Raw genomic sequence first — 26,240 nt, 5'->3', positions numbered from 1 at the left:
GTGGCTCAGTGGTTAGCACTGCTGCCTCCCAGCACCAGGGACCCAGGGTCGATCCCAGCCTCGGGCAACTGTCTGTGTGGAGTTTGCACGTTCTCCCTGAGTCTGTGTGGGGTTTCCTCCGGGTGCTCCGGTTTCCTCCCACTGTCCAAAGATGTGCAGGTCAGGGTGGATTGGCCGTGCTAAATTGTCCCATAGTGCCCAGGGATGTGCAGGTTAGGGTGGATTGGCCGTGCTAAATTGTTCCATGTTCTCCAGGGATGTGCAGGTTAGGGTGGATTGGCCGTGCTAAATTGTCCCATAGTGCCCAGGGATGTGCAGGTTAGGGTGGATTGGCCGTGCTAAATTGTCCCATAGTGTCCAGGGATGTGCAGGTTAGGGTGGATTGGCCGTGCTAAATTGTCCCACAGTGCCCAGGGATGTGCAGGTTAGGGTGGATTGGCCGTGCTAAATTGTCCCATAGTGTCCAGGGATGTGCAGGTTAGGGTGGATTGGCCGTGCTAAATTGTCCCACAGTGCCCAGGGATGTGCAGGTTAGGGTGGATTGGCCGTGCTAAATTGTCCCATAGTGCCCAGGGATGTACAGGTTAGGGTGGATTGGCCGTGCTAAATTGTCCCATAGTGCCCAGGGATGTGCAGGTTAGGGTGGATTGGCCGTGCTAAATTGTCCCATAGTGTCTAGGGATGTGCAGGTTAGGGTGGATTGGCCATGCTAAATTGTCCCATAGTGTCCAGGGACGTACAGGTTAGGGTGGATTGGCCATGCTAAATTGTCCCATAGTGCCCAGGGATGTGCAGGTTAGGGTGGATTGACCGTGCTAAATTGTCCCATAGTGTCCAGGGATGTGCAGGTTAGGGTGGGTTGGCAGTGCTAAATTGTCCCATAGTGCCCAGGGACGTGCAGGTTAGGGTGGATTGGCCGTGCTAAATTGTCCCATAGTGCCCAGGGATGTACAGGTTAGGGTGGATTGACCGTGCTAAATTGTCCCATAGTGCCCAGGGATGTGCGGGTTAGGGTGGATTGGCCGTGCTAAATTGTCCCATAGTGCCCAGGGATGTGCAGGTTAGGGTGGATTGGCCATGCTAAATTGTCCCATAGTGCCCAGGGATGTGCGGGTTAGGGTGGATTGGCCGTGCTAAATTGTCCCATAGTGCCCAGGTATGTGCAGGTTAGGGTGGATTGGCCGTGCTAACTTGTCCCATAGTGTTCAGGGATGTGCAGGTTAGGGTGGGATTGGCCTTGCTAAATTGTCCCATAGTGTCCAGGGATGTACAGGTTAGGGTGGATTGGCCGTGCTAAATTGTCCCATAGTGCCCAGGGATGTACAGGTTAGGGTGGATTGGCCGTGCTAAATTGTCCCATAGTGTCCAGGGATGTACAGGTTAGGGTGGATTGGCCGTGCTAAATTGTCCCATAGTGTCCAGGGATGTACAGGTTAGGGTGGATTGGCCGTGCTAAATTGTCCCATAGTGCCCAGGGATGTGCAGGTTAGGGTGGATTGGCCGTGCTAAATTGTCCCATAGTGCCCAGGGATGTACAGGTTAGGGTGGATTGGCCATGCTAAATTGTCCCATAGTGCCCAGGGATGTACAGGTTAGGGTGGATTGGCCGTGCTAAATTGTCCCATAGTGCCCAGGGATGTGCAGGTTAGGATGGGTTGGCCATGCTAAATTGTCCCATAGTGCCCAGGGATGTGCATGTTAGGGTGGATTGGCCGTGCTAAATTGTCCCATAGTGCCCAGGGATGTGCAGGTTAGGGTGGATTGGCCGTGCTAAATTGTCCCATAGTGCCCAGGGATGTGCAGGTTAGGGTGGATTGGTCGTGCTAAATTGTCCCATAGTGCCCAGGGATGTGCAGGTTAGGGTGGATTGGCCGTGCTAAATTGTCCCATAGTGCCCAGGGATGTGCAGGTTAGGGTGGATTGGCCGTGCTACATTGTCCCATAGTGCCCAGGGATGTGCAGGTTAGGGTGGATTGGCCGTGCTAAATTGTCTATGATGTTCAGGGATAAGTAGATGAGGTGCATTATTTCAGGGGTAAATGTAGAGCAATAGTGTAGGGGAATGGGTCTGGGTGGGTTATTCTTCGGAGGGTCGGTGTGGACTTGTTGGGCCGAGGGGTCTGTTTCCACACTGTAGGGATTCTATGGTGCATCGGAGAAGAGAGAGTGTTGGGTAAACGGTGATGCACCTCATAGTCGAGCAGTCTGCCGAATCTGCGAGGGGCCCATGCCCCAGAAGGAGTTAGAGAGAGATGGGAGGGAAATAATGGCGAGGGGGAGGGAGTGGGTTTTGCAGGTGGGCGTACCCGGTCGCCTCAGTGTCACTCACCAGTCACTGTTCTCGTCCTCGAGGTCGATGAGCTGAGACTCGGTCCCACAGTCCGACCTGCTGAGCTCGCACATCGCCTCCTCGTCCAAACGCACCTTCTGCAGAACCTTGGAGAATAGGCGACTGATGGTCCTGCGCACATTGCTCTGGGCCGTTGGGGTGGGAAGGAAGGGAACACATTTGCTGGGCTAATTCCTCACTCTCATAAGTTCCTCATAAATTAAAGAAGTTAATTTATGGGATGGCAGTATTACCAACGGTGCTGGCATTTAACGTCCACCCTGAGTGTCCTTGAAAAGGTGGTGGTAGGCTGCCTTCTGGACCTGCTGCAGTCCATTTGGTAGAAATACAGTGCCCAGATTCATAGGCCAAGACAGCAAATATAAACTATGAATTTACATGCTGGAAATCACAGTGGGCCAGGCAGCATCCGTGGAGAGAAAGCAAGTTTCGAGTTTAGATGACTTCTTCAACAATTTTTTTAAGTATCCAGAGAATTTGCTCAAACTCCTTCAGATGTCCTGCTCTGTGGTCTTTCCCATTTGGAGCAAGGCTTTACCAAAATACTCATGTACTGGTATGTAAATAGAGAGATTCGGCAGGGTTGGGGTATTGGCAGAGGTTGTGGGAGGGGTGGAAACATCCTGGGAAAATGTGGAGGAGCCGGTGTTGGACTGAGGTGGACAACGTTAAAAATCACGCAACACCAGGGTGGCATGCTGCCTCACTGCGCCAGGAACCCCGGGTTCGATTCCCACCTTGGGCGACTGTCTGTGTGGAGTTTGCACGTTCTCCCTGTGTCTGCATAGGTGTGCTCCGGTTTCCTCCCACAGTCCAAAGATGTGCATGTTAGGGTGAATTGGCCGTGCTAAATTGCCCATAGTGGTCGGTGAATTAGTCAGGAGTAAATATAGGGTGGGGAAATGGGTTACTCTTTGGAGGGTCAGTGTGGACTTGTTGGGCCGAAGGGCCTGTTTCCATCTGTAAGGAATCTAATCTAAACCAGGTTACAGTCCAACAGATTTATTTGAAAGCACTAGCTTTCAAAGTGCAGCTCTGAAAGCTAGTGCTTCCAAATAAACCTGTTGGACCATAACCTGGTGTTGTGTGATTTTTAATTTTATCCTAGGATGAAGCGGTGGAGAGGGAGGGAACACATTCAGGATGCAGGGAGACCCCCCCCCAACCACCCATCCTCTCCCACTAAAAACGCTTTTGTTCCAGAAGTTCTCATACAACTCACCTGGGTCACTCGTTCCTGTCCAAATGTGGCATAGATGGTGTCGCTTAGCAACTACGGGCTCACTGGCATAGAGGCTGTGAGGCAGGCAGCATGTATCCTGGTAAGCGTATTCAAAGAGGGGGCTGGGGCACAAATGCACATAATCTCACATCCCCTTAAAACAAGAAACTCACTGGGAGCTGTTGAATTGTCCTGGTTTAGACTTGTGAATAAACATGCAGACAAGGAATCTTACTGGAGGTGCGTGAGCAGTTACGTAGCAACCCCTCCATCTTGAAATTAGCCTTGAGATTCCGAACTGAGTGAAACATTGTCATCTCTCCCTGTTGCCTGGTCACAATTTGTTACCCTCTCAGAAAATGCCAAGTTTAGGATGAAATTTCACATCGATTTACTTGGCATTTAAAATGCTGAATTTGGGGCAGCTTTGTTTGCCTAGATGGTTGGTCTAGCCTACTTCGGGAGGGGGTGGGGTACCTTTGACTGAATCTTAGCTGATCGAACTGGACACACAATGAGAGGGAGCCCAAGCAAAGTTCTCTTCCCTTGTTAACTCAGCAATCTCTGCCTCCCCCCTCTCCCCAACCATGCACCGATGTATCTTGGAGACCACTGCTTGCAGGTCAAACCGACTGTGATTTAAGCAAGATGGCTGCAGAAGCTGTACTGGTAAAACAAATCTGTATTCAGAGTTGCAATCCAGCTCACCAAACCCACCCTCCTTGATATTAGAGGACTCCCAGATCGCAGATAGCTTGAGGCTTAGAAATATGAAAGGGTCAAACCTGTCAACTCCCCTACTCCTCTGATGCTGTTTGACCGGTGTGTGGTTTCGAGCGCCACACTTATATTGACTCTGACTTTCCACCATTTGCAGCCCTCATTATCTCTAAGAAGTATATTCGACTAGCAGAAGTATCACAGCCTCAGACACCACCTTCAGGCCATCCTGCCACAAAGGCTGGAGAATGGACCCCTCGTGTGTGTGAGTGTGAGAGAGTGTGTTCAGTCATAAAGACAATCCCATGAAGAGATTTCTACCTTCATCACCCACTCCCTTTTAAACCCTTTCCCCTCACCTGGATGACTTGCTCAAACAGGAATGGAGAACGGGCCACTCTTTCCTTCATTTCTCTGAGCTCCGCCTGGTATTGGACGGTCTGCTCACGGTTATATTTCCTGGGCAGATTATGTAAAACAAAAAAAAAAGAGAGATAAACACTTGCTCCACTGAGACAGGTGAAAAGCAGATGTGTCTGTTTCCCATACAATAAATTTACGATCCTTTCTAGACATCACTAGCCCCTCATTTCTCAATACTGTCTCAGTTCAAGAGTTGACTGCACTTGTGAACTTACTAAGCTGTTGCTAGGCCTGCAAGTGGATGTAAGTGTGTTCAGGAGTCCCTTGGGATTGTGTCACAATTTACAGGATATCACCTGGGAGAGAATCGATATTTACAGAGTGTCCCTAGAAAGTCTGTGTATTTACAAGGGATCCACTGAAATTGTGTGAGTATTAGCAGTGGATCTGTGTGGTGTGAGTCAGTGTTAGCAATCGGTCTGTGTGACGTGAGTGTCAGTGTTAGCAATGGGTCTGTGTGAAGTATGTATCAGTGTCTACAGTGGATCGGTGTGAAGTGTGTGTCGGTGTCTACAGGGGTCTGTGTGAAGTATGTATCAGTGTCTACAGTGGGTCTGTGTGAAGTGTGTGTCGGTGTCTACAGGGGTCTGTGTGAAGTGTGTATCAGTGTCTACAGTGGGTCTGTGTGAAGTGTGTGTCGGTGTCTACAGGGGTCTGTGTGAAGTGTGTATCAGTGTCTACAGGGGTCTGTGTGAAGTGTGTGCCAGTGTCTACAGGGGTCTGTGTGAAGTGTGTGTCGGTGTCTACAGGGGTCTGTGTGAAGTGTGTATCAGTGTCTACAGGGGTCTGTGTGAAGTGTGTGCCAGTGTCTACAGGGGTCTGTGTGAAGTGTGTGTCGGTGTCTACAGGGGTCTGTGTGAAGTGTGTATCAGTGTCTACAGTGGGTCTGTGTGAAGTGTGTGTCGGTGTCTACAATGGCTCTGTGTGAAGTGTGTATCAGTGTCTACAATGGCTCTGTGTGAAGTGTGTGTCAGTGTCTACAGTGGCTCTGTGTGAAGTGTGTGTCGGTGGCTACAGTGGGTCTGTGTGAAGTGTGTGTCGGTGTCTACAGGGGTCTTTGTGAAGTGTGTGTCAGTGTCTACAATGGCTCTGTGTGAAGTGTGTGTCGGTGTGTACAGTGGGTCTGTGTGGTGTGTGTTGGTGTCTACAGTGGGTCTGTGTGAAGTGTGTGTCGGTGTCTACAGGGGTCTGTGTGAAGTGTGTGTCAGTGTCTACAGGGGTCTGTGTGAAGTGTGTGTCAGTGTCTACAGGGGTCTGTGTGAAGTGTGTGTCAGTGTCTACAGTGGGTCTGTGTGAAGTGTGTGTCGGTGTCTACAGGGGTCTGTGTGAAGTGTTTATCGGTGTCTACAGGGGTCTGTGTGAAGTGTGTGTCAGTGTCTACAGTGGCTCTGTGTGAAGTGTGTGTCAGTGTCTACAGTGGGTCTGTGTGAAGTGTGTGTCAGTGTCTACAGGGGTCTGTGTGAAGTGTGTGTCAGTGTCTACAGTGGGTCTGGGTGAAGTGTGTGTCGGTGTCTACAGTGGGTCTGTGTGAAGTATGTATCAGTGTCTACAGTGGGTCTGTGTGAAGTGTGTATCAGTATCTACAGTGGCTCTGTGTGAAGTGTGTATCAGTGTCTACAGGGGTCTGTGTGGTGTGTGTCAGTGTCTACAGTGGGTCTGTGTGAAGTGTGTGTCAGTGTCTACAGTGGGTCTGTGTGAAGTGTGTGTCAGTGTCTACAATGGCTCTGTGTGAAGTGTGTGTCGGTGTCTACAGGGGTCTGTGTGAAGTGTGTGTCGGTGTCTACAGGGGTCTGTGTGAAGTGTGTGTCGATGTCTACAGTGGGTCTGTGTGAAGTGTGTGTCAGTGTCTACAGGGGTCTGTGTGAAGTGTGTGTCAGTGTCTACAGTGGCTCTGTGTGAAGTGTGTGTCAGTGTCTACAGTGGGTCTGTGTGAAGTGTGTGTCAGTGTCTACAATGGCTCTGTGTGAAGTGTGTGTCGGTGTCTACAGGGGTCTGTGTGAAGTGTGTGTCGGTGTCTACAGGGGTCTGTGTGAAGTGTGTGTCGGTGTCTACAGTGGGTCTGTGTGAAGTGTGTATCAGTGTCTACAGGGGTCTGTGTGAAGTGTGTGTCGGTGTCTACAGTGGGTCTGTGTGGTGTGTATCAGTGTCTACAGGGGTCTGTGTGAAGTGTGTATCAGTGTCTACAGGGGTCTGTGTGAAGTGTGTGTCGGTGTCTACAGGGGTCTGTGTGAAGTGTGTATCAGTGTCTACAGGGGTCTGTGTGAAGTGTGTATCAGTGTCTACAGTGGCTCTGTGTGAAGTGTGTGTCGGTGTCTACAGTGGGTCTGTGTGAAGTGTGTGTCAGTGTCTACAGAGGTCTGTGTGAAGTGTGTATCAGTGTCTACAATGGCTCTGTGTGAAGTGTGTGTCAGTGTCTACAATGGCTCTGTGTGAAGTGTGTATCAGCGTCTACAGTGGGTCTGTGTGAAGTGTGTATCAGTGTCTACAGGGGTCTGTGTGAAGTGTGTGTCAGTATCTACAGGGGTCTGTGTGAAGTGTGTGTCGGTGTCTACAGGGGTCTGTGTGAAGTGTGTATCAGTGTCTACAGTGGCTCTGTGTGTAGTGTGTATCAGTGTCTACAGTGGGTCTGTGTGAAGTATGTGTCGGTGTCTACAGGGGTCTGTGTGAAGTGTGTATCAGTGTCTACAGGGGTCTGTGTGAAGTGTGTGTCAGTGTCTACAGGGGTCTGTGTGAAGTGTGTGTCAGTGTCTACAGTGGGTCTGTGTGAAGTGTGTGTCAGTGTCTACAGGGGTCTGTGTGAAGTGTGTGTCGGTGTCTACAGTGGGTCTGTGTGAAGTGTATTTCAGTATCTACAGTGGCTCAGTGTGAAGTGTGTATCAGTGTCTACAGTGGGTCTGTGTGAAGTGTGTGTCGGTGTCTACAGGGGTCTGTGTGAAGTGTGTATCAGTGTCTACAGGGGTCTGTGTGAAGTGTGTGTCAGTGTCTACAGTGGGTCTGTGTGAAGTGTGTGTCAGTGTCTACAGTGGGTCTGTGTGAAGTGTGTGTCAGTGTCTACAGGGGTCTGTGTGAAGTGTGTATCAGTGTCTCCAGTGGGTCTGTGTGAAGTGTGTGTCAGTGTCTACAGTGGGTCTGTGTGAAATGTGTGTCAGTGTCTACAGGGGTCTGTGTGAAGTGTGTGTCAGTGTCGACAGTGGGTCTGTGTGAAGTATGTGTCGGTGTCTACAGTGGGTCTGTGTGAAGTGTGTGTCGGTGTCTACAGTGGGTCTGTGTGAAGTGTGTGTCGGTGTCTACAGTGGGTCTGTGTGAAGTGTGTGTCGGTGTCTACAGGGGTCTGTGTGAAGTGTGTATCAGTGTCTACAGGGGTCTGTGTGAAGTGTGTGTCAGTGTCTACAGTGGGTCTGTGTGAAGTGTGTGTCAGTGTCTACAGTGGGTCTGTGTGAAGTGTGTGTCAGTGTCTACAGGGGTCTGTGTGAAGTGTGTGTCAGTGTCTTCAGTGGGTCTGTGTGAAGTGTGTGTCGGTGTCTACAGTGGGTCTGTGTGAAGTGTGTGTCGGTGTCTACAGGGGTCTGTGCGAAGTGTGTGTCGGTGTCTACAGTGGGTCTGTGTGAAGTGTATTTCAGTATCTACAGTGGCTCTGTGTGAAGTGTGTATCAGTGTCTACAGGGGTCTGTGTGGTGTGTGTCAGTGTCTACAGTGGGTCTGTGTGAAGTGTGTGTCAGTGTCTACAGTGGGTCTGTGTGAAGTGTGTGTCAGTGTCTACAATGGCTCTGTGTGAAGTGTGTGTCGGTGTCTACAGGGGTCTGTGTGAAGTGTGTGTCGGTGTCTACAGGGGTCTGTGTGAAGTGTGTGTCGGTGTCTACAGTGGGTCTGTGTGAAGTGTGTGTCAGTGTCTACAGGGGTCTGTGTGAAGTGTGTGTCAGTGTCTACAGTGGCTCTGTGTGAAGTGTGTGTCAGTGTCTACAGTGGGTCTGTGTGAAGTGTGTATCAGTGTGTACAGTGGGTCTGTGTGAAGTGTGTATCAGTGTCTACAGGGGTCTGTGTGAAGTTTGTGTCAGTGTCTACAGGGGTCTGTGTGAAGTGTGTGTCAGTGTCTACAGTGGGTCTGTGTGAAGTGTGTGTCAGTGTCTACAGTGGGTCTGTGTGAAGTATGTATCAGTGTCTACAGTGGGTCTGTGTGAAGTGTGTATCAGTATCTACAGTGGCTCTGTGTGAAGTGTGTATCAGTGTCTACAGGGGTCTGTGTGGTGTGTGTCAGTGTCTACAATGGCTCTGTGTGAAGTGTGTGTCGGTGTCTACAGGGGTCTGTGTGAAGTGTGTGTCGGTGTCTACAGGGGTCTGTGTGAAGTGTGTGTCGGTGTCTACAGTGGGTCTGTGTGAAGTGTGTATCAGTGTCTACAGGGGTCTGTGTGAAGTGTGTGTCGGTGTCTACAGTGGGTCTGTGTGGTGTGTATCAGTGTCTACAGGGGTCTGTGTGAAGTGTGTATCAGTGTCTACAGGGGTCTGTGTGAAGTGTGTGTCGGTGTCTACAGGGGTCTGTGTGAAGTGTGTATCAGTGTCTACAGGGGTCTGTGTGAAGTGTGTATCAGTGTCTACAGTGGCTCTGTGTGAAGTGTGTGTCGGTGTCTACAGTGGGTCTGTGTGAAGTGTGTCAGTGTCTACAGGGGTCTGTGTGAAGTGTGTATCAGTGTCTACAGGGGTCTGTGTGAAGTGTGTATCAGTGTCTACAGGGGTCTGTGTGAAGTGTGTGTCAGTGTCTACAGGGGTCTGTGTGAAGTGTGTGTCAGTGTCTACAGGGGTCTGTGTGAAGTGTGTGTCAGTGTCTACAGAGGTCTGTGTGAAGTGTGTATCAGTGTCTACAATGGCTCTGTGTGAAGTGTGTGTCAGTGTCTACAATGGCTCTGTGTGAAGTGTGTATCAGCGTCTACAGTGGGTCTGTGTGAAGTGTGTATCAGTGTCTACAGGGGTCTGTGTGAAGTGTGTGTCAGTATCTACAGGGGTCTGTGTGAAGTGTGTGTCGGTGTCTACAGGGGTCTGTGTGAAGTGTGTATCAGTGTCTACAGTGGCTCTGTGTGTAGTGTGTATCAGTGTCTACAGTGGGTCTGTGTGAAGTATGTGTCGGTGTCTACAGGGGTCTGTGTGAAGTGTGTATCAGTGTCTACAGGGGTCTGTGTGAAGTGTGTGTCAGTGTCTACAGGGGTCTGTGTGAAGTGTGTGTCAGTGTCTACAGTGGGTCTGTGTGAAGTGTGTGTCAGTGTCTACAGGGGTCTGTGTGAAGTGTGTGTCGGTGTCTACAGTGGGTCTGTGTGAAGTGTATTTCAGTATCTACAGTGGCTCAGTGTGAAGTGTGTATCAGTGTCTACAGTGGGTCTGTGTGAAGTGTGTGTCGGTGTCTACAGGGGTCTGTGTGAAGTGTGTATCAGTGTCTACAGGGGTCTGTGTGAAGTGTATGTCAGTGTCTACAGTGGGTCTGTGTGAAATGTGTGTCAGTGTCTACAGGGGTCTGTGTGAAGTGTGTGTCAGTGTCGACAGTGGGTCTGTGTGAAGTGTGTGTCGGTGTCTACAGTGGGTCTGTGTGAAGTGTGTGTCGGTGTCTACAGTGGGTCTGTGTGAAGTGTGTGTCGGTGTCTACAGTGGGTCTGTGTGAAGTGTGTGTCGGTGTCTACAGGGGTCTGTGTGAAGTGTGTATCAGTGTCTACAGGGGTCTGTGTGAAGTGTGTGTCAGTGTCTACAGTGGGTCTGTGTGAAGTGTGTGTCAGTGTCTACAGTGGGTCTGTGTGAAGTGTGTGTCAGTGTCTACAGGGGTCTGTGTGAAGTGTGTGTCAGTGTCTTCAGTGGGTCTGTGTGAAGTGTGTGTCGGTGTCTACAGTGGGTCTGTGTGAAGTGTGTGTCGGTGTCTACAGGGGTCTGTGCGAAGTGTGTGTCGGTGTCTACAGTGGGTCTGTGTGAAGTGTATTTCAGTATCTACAGTGGCTCTGTGTGAAGTGTGTATCAGTGTCTACAGGGGTCTGTGTGGTGTGTGTCAGTGTCTACAGTGGGTCTGTGTGAAGTGTGTGTCAGTGTCTACAGTGGGTCTGTGTGAAGTGTGTGTCAGTGTCTACAATGGCTCTGTGTGAAGTGTGTGTCGGTGTCTACAGGGGTCTGTGTGAAGTGTGTGTCGGTGTCTACAGGGGTCTGTGTGAAGTGTGTGTCGGTGTCTACAGTGGGTCTGTGTGAAGTGTGTGTCAGTGTCTACAGGGGTCTGTGTGAAGTGTGTGTCAGTGTCTACAGTGGCTCTGTGTGAAGTGTGTGTCAGTGTCTACAGTGGGTCTGTGTGAAGTGTGTATCAGTGTGTACAGTGGGTCTGTGTGAAGTGTGTATCAGTGTCTACAGGGGTCTGTGTGAAGTTTGTGTCAGTGTCTACAGGGGTCTGTGTGAAGTGTGTGTCAGTGTCTACAGTGGGTCTGTGTGAAGTGTGTGTCAGTGTCTACAGTGGGTCTGTGTGAAGTGTGTATCAGTGTGTACAGTGGGTCTGTGTGAAGTGTGTATCAGTGTCTACAGGGGTCTGTGTGAAGTGTGTATCAGTGTCTACAGGGGTCTGTGTGAAGTGTGTATCAGTGTCTACAGTGGGTCTGTGTGAAGTGTGTGTCGGTGTCTACAGGGGTCTGTGTGAAGTGTGTATCAGTGTCTACAGGGGTCTGTGTGAAGTGTGTATCAGTGTATACAGTGGGTCTGTGTGAAGTGTGTATCAGTGTCTACAGGGGTCTGTGTGAAGTGTGTATCAGTGTCTACAGTGGGTCTGTGTGAAGTGTGTATCAGTGTCTACAGAGGTCTGTGTGAAGCGTGTGTCAGTGTCGACAGTGGGTCTGTGTGAAGTGTGTGTCGGTGTCTACAGTGGGTCTGTGTGAAGTGTGTGTCGGTGTCTACAGTGGGTCTGTGTGAAGTGTGTGTCGGTGTCTACAGGGGTCTGTGTGAAGTGTGTATCAGTGTCTACAGTGGGTCTGTGTGAAGTATGTGTCAGTATTAACAATGGGTCTGTGTGGTCTGTGTCAGTGTCTACAGTGGGTCTGCATGTAGTGTGTGTCGGTGTCTACAGGGGTCTGTGTGAAGTGTGTGTCAGTGTCTACAGTGGGTCTGCATGTAGTGTGTGTCAGTGTCTACAGTAGGTCAGTGTCTACAGTAGGTCTATGTGAAATGTGTGTCAGTGTCTACAGTGGGTCTATGTGAAATGTGTGTCAGTGTCTACAGTGGGTCTGTGTGAAGTATGTGTCAGTGTCTACAGTGGGTCTGTGTGAAGTGTGTATCAGTGTGTACAGTGGGTCTGTGTGAAGTGTGTATCAGTGTCTACAGTGGGTCTGTGTGAAGTATGTGTCAGTGTCTACAGTGGGTCTGTGTGAAATGTGTGTCAGTGTCTACAATGGCTCTGTGTGAAATGTGTGTCAGTATTAGCAATGGGTCTGTGTGGTCTGTGTCAGTGTCTACAGTGGGTCTGTGTGAAGTATGTGTCAGTGTCTACAATGGCTCTGTGTGAAATGTGTATCAGTGTCTACAGTGGGTCTGCATGTAGTGTGTGTCAGTGTCTACAGTAGGTCAGTGTCTACAGTAGGTCTATGTGAAATGTGTGTCAGTGTCTACAGTGGGTCTGTGTGAAGTTGTGTCAGTGTCTACTGGGGTCTGTGTGAAGTGTGTGTCAGTGTCTACAGGGGTCTGTGTGAAGTGTGTGTCAGTGTCTACAGTGGGTCTGTGTGAAGTGTGTGTCAGTGTCTACAATGGCTCTGTGTGAAGTGTGTGTCGGTGTCTACAGGGGTCTGTGTGAAGTGTGTGTCGGTGTCTACAGGGGTCTGTGTGAAGTGTGTGTCGGTGTCTACAGTGGGTCTGTGTGAAGTGTGTATCAGTGTCTACAGGGGTCTGTGTGAAGTGTGTGTCGGTGTCTACAGTGGGTCTGTGTGGTGTGTATCAGTGTCTACAGGGGTCTGTGTGAAGTGTGTATCAGTGTCTACAGGGGTCTGTGTGAAGTGTGTGTCGGTGTCTACAGGGGTCTGTGTGAAGTGTGTATCAGTGTCTACAGGGGTCTGTGTGAAGTGTGTATCAGTGTCTACAATGGCTCTGTGTGAAATGTGTATCAGTGTCTACAGTGGGTCTGCATGTAGTGTGTGTCAGTGTCTACAGTAGGTCAGTGTCTACAGTAGGTCTATGTGAAATGTGTGTCAGTGTCTACAGTAGGTCTATGTGAAATGTGTGTCAGTGTCTACAGTGGGTCTGTGTGAAATGTGTGTCAGTGTCTACAGTGGGTCTGTGTGAAATGTGTGTCAGTGTCTACAGTGGGTCTGTGTGAAGTATGTGTCAGTGTCTACAGTGGGTCTGTGTGAAGTGTGTGTCAGTGTCTACAATGGCTCTGTGTGAAATGTGTGTCAGTATTAGCAATGGGTCTGTGTGGTCTGTGTCAGTGTCTACAGTAGGTCTATGTGAAATGTGTGTCAGTATTAGCAATGAGTCTGAGAGTTTCCCAAGGAGTGTGCCAGCATTTACAGGGAGTCCTTGGGGAGTGTGTTACTACTTACAGGGGGTCCCTGGAGAGTAGGAATACTTATTCGGGTCCCCAGCAACCATCTCAGTATTTACAGGAGATCCCTGGAGTGTGTGCCAGCGTTTAGAGGAGATCCCTGGGGGTGAGTATATCAGTATTTATGGAGATTCCAATGTCAGGCGTCCTTCTCGTTGGGACATGAGAGATTGGACAGAATGACGCTGACTCTCACCTGAAGGACTGCAGTTTTTTGCTTGCCTGTGTCCTTCTCCACTTGTCCATCTCATACACAGATATGCGTACTGCTATCTCTCTCTCCAGCTTCCTCCTTCTCATCCTCTCCTTTGAGAGTTTCTTTTGCTCCATCCGTTCTTTCCTCTCTTTCTCCATTATCGTTTTCCTGGATTCAAGCACAAAGGGAATGCGAGTGACTACTGGGGCTGATGACAACCTCGAACCCTCCCCTCAGATATTCCACCTGTTGTTTTGTTCTATTACAATTGACTTCCTGTCCCACGCTCATGTCCTTGACGAGACCTTGCAATGAGTTGAGGAAAAATAGAGCTCCTTGTCTGATGACACCTAGCTCTCCCTTTTCACGGTTGGGCAGTCCTGGATGCCTCACACTTTCCTTGGATCTGAAGCTGCTGACTTTGGTTTCCCCCTGCACACTCCTTTGCCTATCTGCTGATAGGCAGTGTCCCCTTTATTTCTCTTCATCTCCCCACCTCACCCTATCCTTCTATTCCTTTCTCCCTATATTTGTTTATCTGGCTTAACTTTAAATACATCTTTAATATTCATTTCAATCACATCTGCACTCCCTTGCTCACACCTTTCCTAAATATGATAATCCAGGACTATTACATAGTATCCAGCTGAGGTCCAACAAGTGACTTTCAGAGGTTTAACATCCATAAGTCTACAGGGGACATAGGAGCAGAATTAGGCCATTCAGCCCATCAAGTCTACTTTGCCATTTGATCATGGCTGATCTGTTTCTCAACCCCACTCTCCTGCCTCCTCCCTGTAACACTTCCTGACTCTTTTGCCTTCTCCCTGTAACCCTTGATCCCCCTTTATCAGGAATCCACCTATCTCTGTCTGAAAGTCACTCAATGACTCTGTCTCCATAGCCAGCAATGAGTTCTACAGAGCCACCACCCTCTGGCTGAAGAACGTCTCCCTCATCTTTGGTCTAAAGGATTGTCCCTTCACTCGGAGTCTGTGCCCTTGAGTCCTAACCATTCCTAACAGATCCATGTCCACTCTGTGCAGGCCCCACCGTATTCTAGAAGTTTCAGGTGAGATGCCCCCCTCATCCTTCTAAATTCCGTTGAGTACAGACTTAGTGTCCTCAACCACTCCTCATATGACAAGCCCTTCCTCCCTGGCATCATTCCTGTTAACCTCCTCTGGACCCCCCTCCAACACCAGCATATCCTTCCTTAGATGTGGGGCCCAAAACTGCTCAAAATATTCCAAATGCAGTCTGACCAGAAGCCTTATGCAGCCTCAGCAGTACATCTCTGCTCTTGTATTCCAGCCCTCTCGAAATGAATGCTAACATTGCTTTTGCCTTCCTCACTGCCATCGAACCAGCATGTTAACCTTAAAGGAACTCTGGACTAGGCCTCCTAAGCCCATTTGTGCTTCAGATTTCCGAAGCCTTTCCCCATTTAGAGTATAGTCTATGCCTCTAATCATCCTACTAAAGTGCATAACCTCACACTTTTCCAGACTGTACTCCACCTCCCACTTCTTTGCCCATTCTCCTAGCCTGTCCAAGTCCTTCTGCAATCTCCCAGTTTCCTCAGCACTACCTGCCCTTCCACCTGTCTTTCTGCCTTCTGCAAACTCTCCGCAACTCCACTAGTCACCGGCTGCCATCCTGAAAAAGACCCTTTTATTCCCCACTCTCTGCCATCTACCAGTCAGCATATCCTCAATCCACACTAGTACCTGGTCCTTAACACCATGGGCTCATCTTACTTAGCACCTGAGTGGCACCTTGTCAAAGGCCTTCTGGAAATAGACCACGTCCACTGGCTCACCTTTGTCTAACTTGGTTGTTACCCCCTCAAACAATCCTAAACAATTTGTCAGGCATGACCTCCCCTTGATGAAGCTGTGTTGACTCAGCCCTATTTTGCAATGCACTTCCAAGTACTCTGCAATCTCATCCTTAATAATGGACTCTAAAATCTCACCAACAACCGAGGTCAGGCTGACTGGCCTATAGTTTCCTGCCTTCCATCTCCCTCCTGTCTTAAACAGGGATATTATATATGCCATTTTCCAGTCCTCTGGGTCCGATCCTTACTCCAGTGATTCCCGAAAAATCATCACCAAAGCCTCAATAACCTCCTCAGCTTGTCCTTCAAAACTCGAGGGTGTAGTCTTTGAGTCTGACTGATTTATCTACCTTTCAGCTTCCCCAGCACCTTCTCCTTAGTGATGGTCACTACACTCACCTCTGCCCACTGACTCTCTTGAGGTTCTGGTATTCTGCTGGTGTGTTCTATTCTGAAGTAAAGCAAAGTACCTATTCAGTACCATTTCTTTATTTCCCATTACTGCTCCATTTTCCAGTGGTCCACTCTTGCCTCTCTCTTACCTTTTATATAATCGAAAAAAGCTCTTGCATTCTTCTTTCATATTACTAGCTGGCTATCTGCATATCATCATCTCCCCCCCCCCCCCCACCACTGCTTTTTTAGTTACCTCCTGCGTATTTTTAAAGGCTTCCCGCTAATCGTCAGCACATTGCCTGCTTTTTCTTTTGTTTTTTTATGCTGGCCCCTGACTCCCCTAGTCAGCCACGGTTGCCTCATCTTTGTCTTGATATGTTTCTTCTTTCTTGGGATGAATTTCTGCAGAAATTTTGGCCATTACTGCTCTGATTCCAGCTTCTCCCTCTCAAACTGCAGGGCAAATTCTATCATATTATGGTCACTAACACCCCACCCCAGTTCCTTCACCTTAAGCTCCCTAATCAAGTCTGCTTCACCACCAAATCCAGAATTACCTAGCTACCTCCTTGTTCCTGTCCTGCATGGCCCTATTTATTAATAGAGACTAGTCATTCAGCTGACACAGGCTCTGTGGAGCACACAGGTCTTCTTGAAGGAGCTTACCTCATTAGAAGAAGGACAAAGGAGGTGAAATGAGATTTCTGGCATCGTGAGAAATGCATTATACACAGAACACAAGCAGAGACTGTGAGAAGGAGCCACCTTGTGTATAAAGGTGTTTAGTGACTATTAAACAAGCACTCCTGTGGTGCTTGTGTTCAGTTCGGTGGATTAGCTTTGAAAGCATTTTGGTAGTGAAGTTCACAGGTCATTGAGGACCAAAAACTGCTTTACAACCAATGAAGTACTTTGTATAAATGCAGTCCTTGTTAGAATCATAGAATTGCTAATTCTTCTGAGTATAGGATTTGAAACGTCATGTTAAGGTTGTAAAAGGACATTGGTGAGGTCTCTTCTGGAGTACTGTGTCCAGTTCTGGTTGCCCTGCTATAGGAAGGATATTATCAACCTGGAGAGGGTTCAGAAGAGATTTACCGGGATGTTCCCGGCTATGGAAGGTTTCAGTTATAAAGAAAGCCTGGGACTTTTTTTTCACTGGAGCATAGGAGGTCGAGAGGTGACCTTATACAGATTTATAAAATAATGAGAGGTATGAATAGAGTAGTTGTCCTTTCTCTAGGATGAGGGATTTCAAGACTTGGGCGGTGGGGGGGGGGTACATTTTTAAAGTGAAAGGAGAGAGATTTAAAAAACAAAAAACAGCCACATTTTTCACACAGAGGGTGGTTTACCTGTGGAATTACCTTGTTGAGGAAGTGGTGGATGTGGGTACAATTACGACATTTGAATAGAAACATGAATAGGAAAGGTTTGGAGGGAAGAGGGGCCAGGTGCAGACAGGTTGGCCTAGTTTGGGATCGGCATGGACTGGTTGGACCAAAGGGTCTGTTTCCATGCTATATGACTCTTATAATCCCTACAGTGTGGAAACAGGTTGTTTGGCCCATCAAGTCTGCACCGACCCTCTAAACAGCATCGCACTCTATTCCCGTAACCCTGCATTTAACATGGCTAATCCCACCCAAACTAAACCTAAGCAGGACAATTTAGCTAGACCAGTCTACCTAATCTGCACATTTTTGGACTGTGGGAGAAACCAGGGCAGACAAATGAATGTGCAAACTCCACACAATCTCCCAAGGCTGGAATAGAACCTGGGCCCCTGGTGCTATGAGGTGGCATCATGCCTCTTATCTTTGCAATGTAGGAAACACAGAAACTAATTTGCACTCAGCAAGCTCCCAAAACAGCAATGTGATCATGACTTGGAGACCAAAGGGACGACACCTGCTCTTTATTGAAGAAGTCATGCAAGATTCTTCAATTCCACCTGAAGATGTGCAGGTTAGGGTAGACTGACCACGGGAACTGCAGGGATACTGGGAGAGGGTGGGGGTGAGGGTCTGGGTAGGATGCTCTTCAGAAGGTCAGTGTGGACTTAATTTACCAAATGGCTTGCTTCCACATTGTAGGAATTTTGTTTTCGTTTGTGGGACGTGGGAGTCGCTGGCTGGCCAGAATGTTATTGTCTATCCATAGTTGACTTTGATTCTAACCGAAACGACTAGATGGAATTGCTGTGACCCTCAATTTTAGCAGTGTTGTCTGGTGTTTGCTGTTCCATTCTCTGCAGCAAAATTCAGATGTACAGCCTTGGTGTGGATGTATCATCCAATATGGCAGGACAGGTCAGGAAAGTGGTTAATGAAGTTTTCTGCAGTGTGCACTTTACAAAGGTCGAAGGAAATTATGATAAACCTGTGTAAAACACTGGTTCAACCCTCACCTGAGGTTCTGCCTCTAGTTCCAGGCAGGAAGCGTATGAGGGCATAATAGCATGCAGTAAAGGTTGCAGATAAATGCTTCTAGGGATGAAGAGCATCAGTTACATGGATAGGTTGGAGAAGTCAGGGTTGGACTTCTGGGTGACTGGATTTGGCAGAGGTTTACAAAGTCAGAAGGGAAATCTACACAGAACGAACAGGGAGTAAACAGAATGGGTTGAGGACATAGAAATTAGAGGAATGGTTAAAAGGAGCAAAGGAGAAGTGGTGGAGGAGAAAGAGGAGGAGGAGGAAACCACCTCACGACACAAATGGCCATTCACTGAAATTAAAGGTGGCACAGTGGTTAGCACTGCTGCCTCACAGCGCCAGAGACCCTGGTTCAATTACCGCCTCAGGCGACTGACTGTGTGGAGTTTGCACATTCTCCCCGTGTCTGCGTGGGTTTCCTCCGGGTGCTCCGGTTTCCTCCCACACTCCAAAGATGTGCAGGTCAGGTGAATTGGCCATGCTAAATTGCCCGTAGTGTTAGGTAAGGGGTATGGGTGGGTTGCGCTTCGGCGGGGCGGTGTGGACTTGTTGGGCCAAAGGGCCTGTTTCCACACTGTAAGTAATCTAATCTAATAGGTCATCTTGGAACACCACTACAGCCTAGAAATTTGTATCTGCTAGACAGGGTGGTGGAGGCAGGTTCAATGGAGTCATTCATGAGAGGGTTGAAGTATAATCTCCAAAGAAACGACGGGCAGTGTTACAAGTGAAGGGTTTGAAGTTGAGCATTGACCATTTGGAGAGCTAGTATTGGCACGAGGGGCTGAATGGCCAGCTCGTGTGCTGTAAAGGTTCTGTGACACTTTGTGCCTGGCACCATGATCCTGCAGGTTCTTCCACTTCAGACGCAGACGACATTTCACTTTATAAAAGTTGGGCGAAGGAACCCAAAAAAAAAGTTGGGAATTAGTTTAAAGACATAATGATTGACGGTTACCATGGCCAATAGTGGTGCGAGGACCTGGCGACTGCCCTGGACCGCCAACCAATAACAGCATAGAGGCGACTCTGCAGAGTGGACCAATAGCCGGAGGAGTAGACCTTCAGGCAAGGGCGGGGCCACTCGATTGACGGGGCGTTTGGGCCAATCGGAGAAGGGCGGGTTCGGCTGCTGCTCGGTATCCAATGAGGAAAGGGTCCCGAATAATTGACGTAGCGACGACAAGTAGGAGGGGGACCCGGTTCATTGACGTAGCCTTTGTCCATTAGGGGAGTATAATCGGGTATGGGAGGTGGGCCTTGCCGAAGGCTACCAGCCAATTAACAGCGGGCCGGGGGGTGGGACAGTAGACGCACGGGACGTGACCGTTGGTGAGATGGAGTTAGTCGCCGTCCATCCGACCAATGGTGGTCGGGCTACCGTTAATCGACGGGTGAGGGGACCAATAAGGGCTTTAGAGGGACGGTAGCGGGACGGACGCATTCCGAAACGGGCGGATACTTGACGTTTTCACGGACCAATAGAAAGAGGTCCGGTCAAGTCCAAACGGTGACAACGGTTAGACCAATCGTGTTGTCCGGAGAATTGACGGACATCTCGCTAGACCAATCGGATCGGAGATCATCTCAGCGTGACATGCCTACCGTCCAATGGCATGGGGACGACGGTAACAAACCGCCCCCTCGGGGGCAGGTCGCTCTCGCTTACCTGACGAGTTGGTGCCTTTGCTCCACCAGTTTGGTGGCCTTCAGCCGGAACTCATCAGCATCCCTCGTCGGCGGCTTGTCGTCTCGCCCATCCTCCACGATGCTCCGGTACTGCCTCAGGAACTCGCGGTACGCCTTGACGGTCCGCGGCGGCGGCTGCTCGGCCCGGCACCTCGGAGGCAGCGGTGGTGGATTCTGCGCTTGCGCCGGACGCCGGCCGGCGGTTGCTGTGGTTACGCCGCCCGGAGTCGGGGCCGCGCAGGCGCCCCGTGTGGGCTCGTCCAAGTGGCGCCTGGACGCAGGGGGAGCCCGGCCGGTGCGCCTCCCTCTCTGGCCACTCGCCTCTGTCCGCCCTGCCTGTGTCCTGCCGGGGAAGGAGGCGCAGTGAGGGATTTCAGTCCATCGGCACGTCCCCGGACTCTCGGCCGTCCTCGGGCGAGCTCCTTGGCGACACCGCCACGCTGATCCCCCCTCTGGGGGTGGTCCAGTTTGGAAGTCTCCGTTGGTTTTCACCCTCGAGCCCTCGCCTGCATTTTCTGCCAATCGCCTGCGGGGGGCGTACCGCTCCACGGAAAAGCCCTCCCACATCCAATGCAGGGGGGTGGGGCCAATGAGGCATGACCCTTTACCTTTGACCTGGCTGGATGGACATGACCCTTCATCCTTGATATTGCCCAAAGAACATGCTCCTTGATCTTTGACCCAGCCTGAGGGAATTGGTTCTTTGTCCTTGACATTGTCCAATAAGCATGACCCTTGATCTTTGACCTGGCCTGAGGGGCATGACTCTTTCTCCTTGACATTGCCCAATGAACATAACCCTTGATCTTTGTCCTGGCTTGAGGAGCATAACTCTTCATTATCGCTGTCACCCAAGGAATGTACCCCTTGATCTTCGACCCAGCTACTGGGGCCTAACCCTTCGTCCTCTACGTTGCCCAGGGAACATGACCTTTCCTCCCTGACCCGGCCCACAGCTGACGACCCTTCACCGTTAACCATTTCCGGTGGCAGCAGCACTTGATTCTTCGCGTTAACCTCACGGCATGATCCCTGATCCTTGACCTCGCTGGCAGGGCCCAACTCTTTATTGCCGACCTTTCCCAGGGGTCTTGTCCCTTGATCCCCGACCATGTCTTGGAGGTATAGCCCCATGTCCTGTGCCTTGCCCACTCGGCAAGTCCCTTGATCCTCATTTTTCCCCAGTTGGCATTCCCCTTCAGTTCTGACCCTATGCAGAGGGCACATCCTGTTGACTAACGACTCAAGGTTCCCCGAGTCAGGGTGCATTGAATCAAAGCCATGACTCGAGTCCCAGGCTTGTTTGCAGGATCTTTCCCTAAATGAAAGAAGTGGTGGGCTCAAAATGAGTTTAGATAGAGAAGAAAATAATCAAACACTCCCAGGACAAGTACAGCACGAGGTTAGATACAAAGTTCCCGCTATTCATGTAAACTGAAAATAAAGCTGTTTCTACACTGTCCCCAACAAATACTCTGAGGACAGGTACACATGGGGTTAGACACAGAGTATAGAGTCATAGAATTGTACAGCTCGGAAACAGACTTTTCCATCCAAATCATCTATGCCGACCAGAGATCCTAAATTAATCTAGTCCCATTTGCCAGCATTTGGCCCATATCAGTCTAAACCCTTCCTATTCATGTACCCATCCAGATGACTTTTAAATATTGTAATCGTACCAGCCTTCACCACTTCCTCTGGCAGCTCATTCCAAACACACTACCCTCCGCATGAAAAAGTTGCCCCTATTAAATCTTTCCCCTTGCACCTTAAACCCATGTGCTCTAGTTTTGGACTCCCCTACCTTGGGAAAACGACCTTGTCTATTCACCCTATCCATGCCCCTTGTGATTTGATACATTTCAATAAGGTCACCCCTCAGCCTCTGATGTTCTAGGAAAAATAGCCCCAGTCTATTCAGCCTCTCCATAAACCTCAAACCCTCCAACCCTTGTAACATCCTTGTAATTCTTTTCTGCACCCCTTCAAGCTTAACAACATCTTTCCTATAGGGGGATCAGAATTGTATGCTGTATTCCAAAATTGTCCTAACCAATGTCCTGCACAGCCACAATATGACGTTCCAGCTCCTAGACTAGATATTGCGGTATCCTTGTGACTTGGCACGTTGACTGTGAAACAGCCAATGATATCACCCCTCAACCTCCAACCCTCCAAGCCTATTCAGTCTCTCCCTATAGCTCAAACCCAGCAACATCTTTGCATACCTTTTCTAAACCCTTTCAAATTTAACAACATCCTTCCTACAGCAGGGAGACCAGAATTAAACGCAGGATTCCAAAAGGGGCCTAACCAATGTCCTGGAGAAGTGCAGCCAGTTAGGCCACATCTGAGGAGCAGGAGAGTCGACAAATCAGTCCTGGTGAAGAGCTTATGCTTGAAACGTCAACTCTCTTGCTCCTCAGATACTGCCTGACCACCTGTGCTTTTCCAGCCCCACACTTTTCGACTCTGATCTCCAGCACCTGCAGTCCTCATTTTGTCCTAACCAATGTCCTGTACAGCCACAGCAACCCAGAACAGTTACAGAACAGTGTTCAGACCGCAAGAATATAGATTAAGACTACCTCTGCTCTCCACAGTATGGTGGAACAATAATACATTCTGACCCTCTTCCAGCCCCTATGTCTGGAATGGAAATCTCCTGATTTACTTACCAAGGATGTTGGCAGGTATGGCTGGATATGGTGACATTGTTCTGACCTCGGTAGAGTTCATCTGAGTGGAGGTTCTCCCAGTTGGTCACAGGCGACACAGTGACCTTGATATCATCCTCATCCTCCCCATTAGACTATGAAAAGACAAATAGTAACAAACGGGGCCACATTAAACTTGAAAGGGTCCAGAAAAGATTTACAAGGATGTTGCCAGGCTTGGAGGGTTTGAGCTATAGGGAGCTGGGGCTCTTTTCCCTGGAGCATTGGAGGCTGTGGGGTGACCTGATTGAAGTTTATAAGATCATGAGGGGCACGGTTGGATAAAAGGGACAAGATCTTTTCCCTGGGGTGGGGAAATCCAGAACTAGAGGGCATAGGTTTAGGGTGAGAGGGGAAAGATATAAAAGAGACCTGAGGGGCAACGTTTTCACCCAGAGGGTGGTACGTGTATGGAATGAGCTGCCAGAGGATGTGGTGGAGGCTGGTACAATTGTAACATTTAAAAGGCATCTGGATGGGTATATGAATAGGAAGGGTTTGGAGGGAAATGGGCCAAATGCTGGCAAATAGGACCAGATCAGTTTAGGATATCTGGTCAGCATGGACGAGTTGGATGGAAGGGTCTGTTTCCATGCTGTACATCTCTATGTCTCTATATGTCCCAGGTACTCCATGAGTTACATACAACCAATACCTGCTATTAAAGAGCATGTGTACCCCACTAACAAATCTTCGTCCCAATTAGCACAGTGATATCCCACTGACGCTGTCATATCCTCTTAAATGTTTATATCCCGCTGATAAAATGAATCAAATTAGTTTTATCATAGAATCCTGAGAGTGTGGAAGCAGGTTATTTGGCCCATTGGGTCAGCACCAATCCTCAAAAGGGCATCCCACTCCCACCCCCACTCCCACCCCCACACCCAACCCCACCCCCAACTTCACCCTTACCCTCACCCTCATCCCTTCCCTGTAACCCTGCCTTTCCCATGGCTAACCTACACTGCACATCCCTGGGCACTATGGGACAATTTAGCACGGCCAATCCACCCTAACCTGCACATCCCTGGGCACGATGGGGCAATTTAGCACGGCCAATCCACCCTAACCTGCACATCCCTGGGCACTATGGGACAATTTAGCACGGCCAATCCACCCTAATCTGCACATCCCTGGGCACTATGGGGCAACTTAGCACGGTCAATCCACCCTAACCTGTACATCCCTGGGCACTATGGGGCAATGTTTCATGGCCAATCCACCCTAACCTGCACATCCCTGGGCACTATGGGGCAATGTTTCATGGCCAATCCACCCTAACCTGCACATCCCTGGGCACTATGGGGCAATGTTTCATGGCCAATCCACCCTAACCTGCACATCCCTGGGCACTATGGGACAATTTAGCACGGCCAATCCACCCTAACCTGCACATCCCTGGACACTATGGGACAATTTAGCACGGCCAATCCACCCTAACCTACACATCCCTGGACACTATGGGACAATTTAGCACGGCCAATCCACCCTAACCTACACATCCCTGGGCACTATGGGACAATTTAGCACGGCCAATCCACCCTAACCTGCACATCCCTGGGCACTACGGTACAATTTAGCACGGCCAATCCAAACTAACCTGCACATCCCTGGGCACTACGGTACAATTTAGCACGGCCAATCCAAACTAACCTGCACATCCCTGAGCACTATGGGACAATTTAGCACGGCCAATCCACCCTAACCTGCACATATCTAGACACTATGGGACAATTTAGCACAGCCAATCCACTCTAATCTGCACATTCCTGGGCACTATGTGGCAATTTCCCATGGCCAATCCACCCTAACCTGGGCACTATAGGACAATTTAGCACAGCCAATCCACCCTAACCTGCACATCCCTGGACACTAAGCAATTTAGCACGGCCAATCCACCCTAACCTACACACTGTTGGACTGTGGGAGGAAACCGGAGCACAAACCCAGGCACCTGGCAGCAGAACCACTGTGCTGGTCGATTGACCGCGATAGCTGAGGCCGGAGCAGGGGGATGTGGGTTAGGCTGAACCCACCTGCAGTGCTAACTCCAGCATAGTCTCGATGTACGCCATCAGGCCAGTGCACAGGGAGGCCACGGAGATGCCGCTGCCGTTCGCCCGTCTTGTCCTCCCCAGGCGCCGTGGGCAGGGGCTGGCACCGCAGTGGGGGCACGTGGTGAGCCTGCCCTTCGGCCTGGCGCCGATACTGGACCTGGTTTTCACACAGTGGTTCCTGTACACCACCTCCCGGTGGGCCGGCCACATCCTCCGTGAGACGATTCGCGGAGGGCGGGGAGGAGGTGATGGGGCCGCTCGGCGTTGCCAGGGGCGACAGTCACCTGGGCGACCTGCTCACACCCCACTCTTATTTGTTGCATCATTGGCCCTTGCTAAAGGGGCCCATCTCAAAGAGCCGAGGAGTGTGGAGTCACATATCCGGGCAAGGGGAGACTAACATTTGTATTGCCTCCGTGATTAACCCTTCAGCTGTGCGGCTTGCTGCTAAAGGAGTTGGCAGCAGAGATAGCGGATACATTAGTTATGATATTCCAAAATTCCCCGGATTCTGGAAAGTTGCCAGTGGATTCGGAACATGCCAGTGTGACAGCCTTATTTGAAAAAGAAGACAGACAAAAATTGAGAACCCACAGACCAGTTAGTTTGACCAGGGCAACAGGCAATTTGCTGGAGTCAACCCCAAAGGAGGAGATAACTGAGCACTTGGAAAAACAGAGCTCGGGAGAAGTGAGAGAGACATCAAGGCTGCATTCGATCAAGTGTAAGATTCTGTAAATCTGTTTTTTTGATTAGAATCAGTCTGACCGATTGTGGCACAGACAGCCGCAGACAGGGAAGCTCACACCTTCAATACATTATCTGGGCGGCACGGTGGCACAGTGGTTAGCACTGCTGCCTCACAGCGCCAGAGACCCGGGTTCAATTCCTGCCTCAGCCGACTGACTGTGTGGAGTTTGCACATTCTCCCCGTGTCTGCGTGGGTTTCCTCCGGGTGCTCTGGTTTCCTCCCACAGTCCAAAGATGTGCAGGTCAGGTGAATTGGCCATGCTAAATTGCCCCATAGTGTTAGGTAAGGGGTAGATGTAGATGTAGGGGTATGGGTGGGTTACGCTTCGGCGGGTCGGTGTGGACTTGTGGGCCGAAGGGCCTGTTTCCACACTGTAAGTAATCTAATCAAAAAATGACACCAACTGTTAAAGTTCACTTGAGAATGTAACTTTTTAAAAAAGAAAATCTGCGATTTACATATGAAAGAACTGAAACCAACATGGTCATTCTAAAAGATGAGAGACTTAACAAACAATCCAGGTCTTTTTCAATATAAAATCTCCGTTACATAACAGTGTAAACTTTTGCTATAAATTGTGTCTTACAATCTTATTCTCCACAACCACCTGATGAAGGAGCGACGCTCCGAAAGCTAGTGCTTCCAAATAAACCTGTTGGACTATAACTTGTTGTTGTGTGATTTTTAACTTCGATCAAGTGTGGCATCAAGGAACAAAACTGGAATCAATGGGTATGAGGGGGAAAACTCTCTGCGGGTAATGGTCATAACAAGATGGTGGTGATTGTTGAAGGTCAGTCATCTCAGCTCCAAGACATCTCTGCAGGAGTTCCTCAGGGTAGTGTACTAGGCCCAATGATCTTCAGCTGCTTCATCAATGACCTTCCCTCTGC

At 49.6% G+C, this 26,240-nt stretch overlaps 1 protein-coding gene across 1 annotated transcript in view; it reads right to left on the bottom strand.

Annotated features, from left to right (window-relative positions):
* LOC140457083 (uncharacterized) overlaps positions 1-26,240 on the bottom strand; it is a 130,184-nt gene that overhangs the window by 82,345 nt on the left and 21,599 nt on the right. Inside the window, exons 3-7 of the mRNA XM_072551053.1 lie at positions 22,498-22,631; positions 19,797-21,134; positions 13,451-13,618; positions 4,652-4,751; positions 2,330-2,475 (exon numbers count right to left, since the gene is read on the bottom strand). Coding sequence (XP_072407154.1) covers positions 2,330-2,475; positions 4,652-4,751; positions 13,451-13,618; positions 19,797-21,134; positions 22,498-22,631 — 1,886 coding nt within the window. The remainder of the gene's footprint in view (positions 1-2,329; positions 2,476-4,651; positions 4,752-13,450; positions 13,619-19,796; positions 21,135-22,497; positions 22,632-26,240) is intronic.

This window comes from Chiloscyllium punctatum, chromosome 31 (assembly GCF_047496795.1).
Source record: "Chiloscyllium punctatum isolate Juve2018m chromosome 31, sChiPun1.3, whole genome shotgun sequence".
Taxonomy (NCBI): domain Eukaryota; kingdom Metazoa; phylum Chordata; class Chondrichthyes; order Orectolobiformes; family Hemiscylliidae; genus Chiloscyllium; species Chiloscyllium punctatum.
The sequence above is the reverse complement of the archived record's forward strand: the minus strand, read 5'-3'. Positions and strand labels throughout refer to the sequence as shown.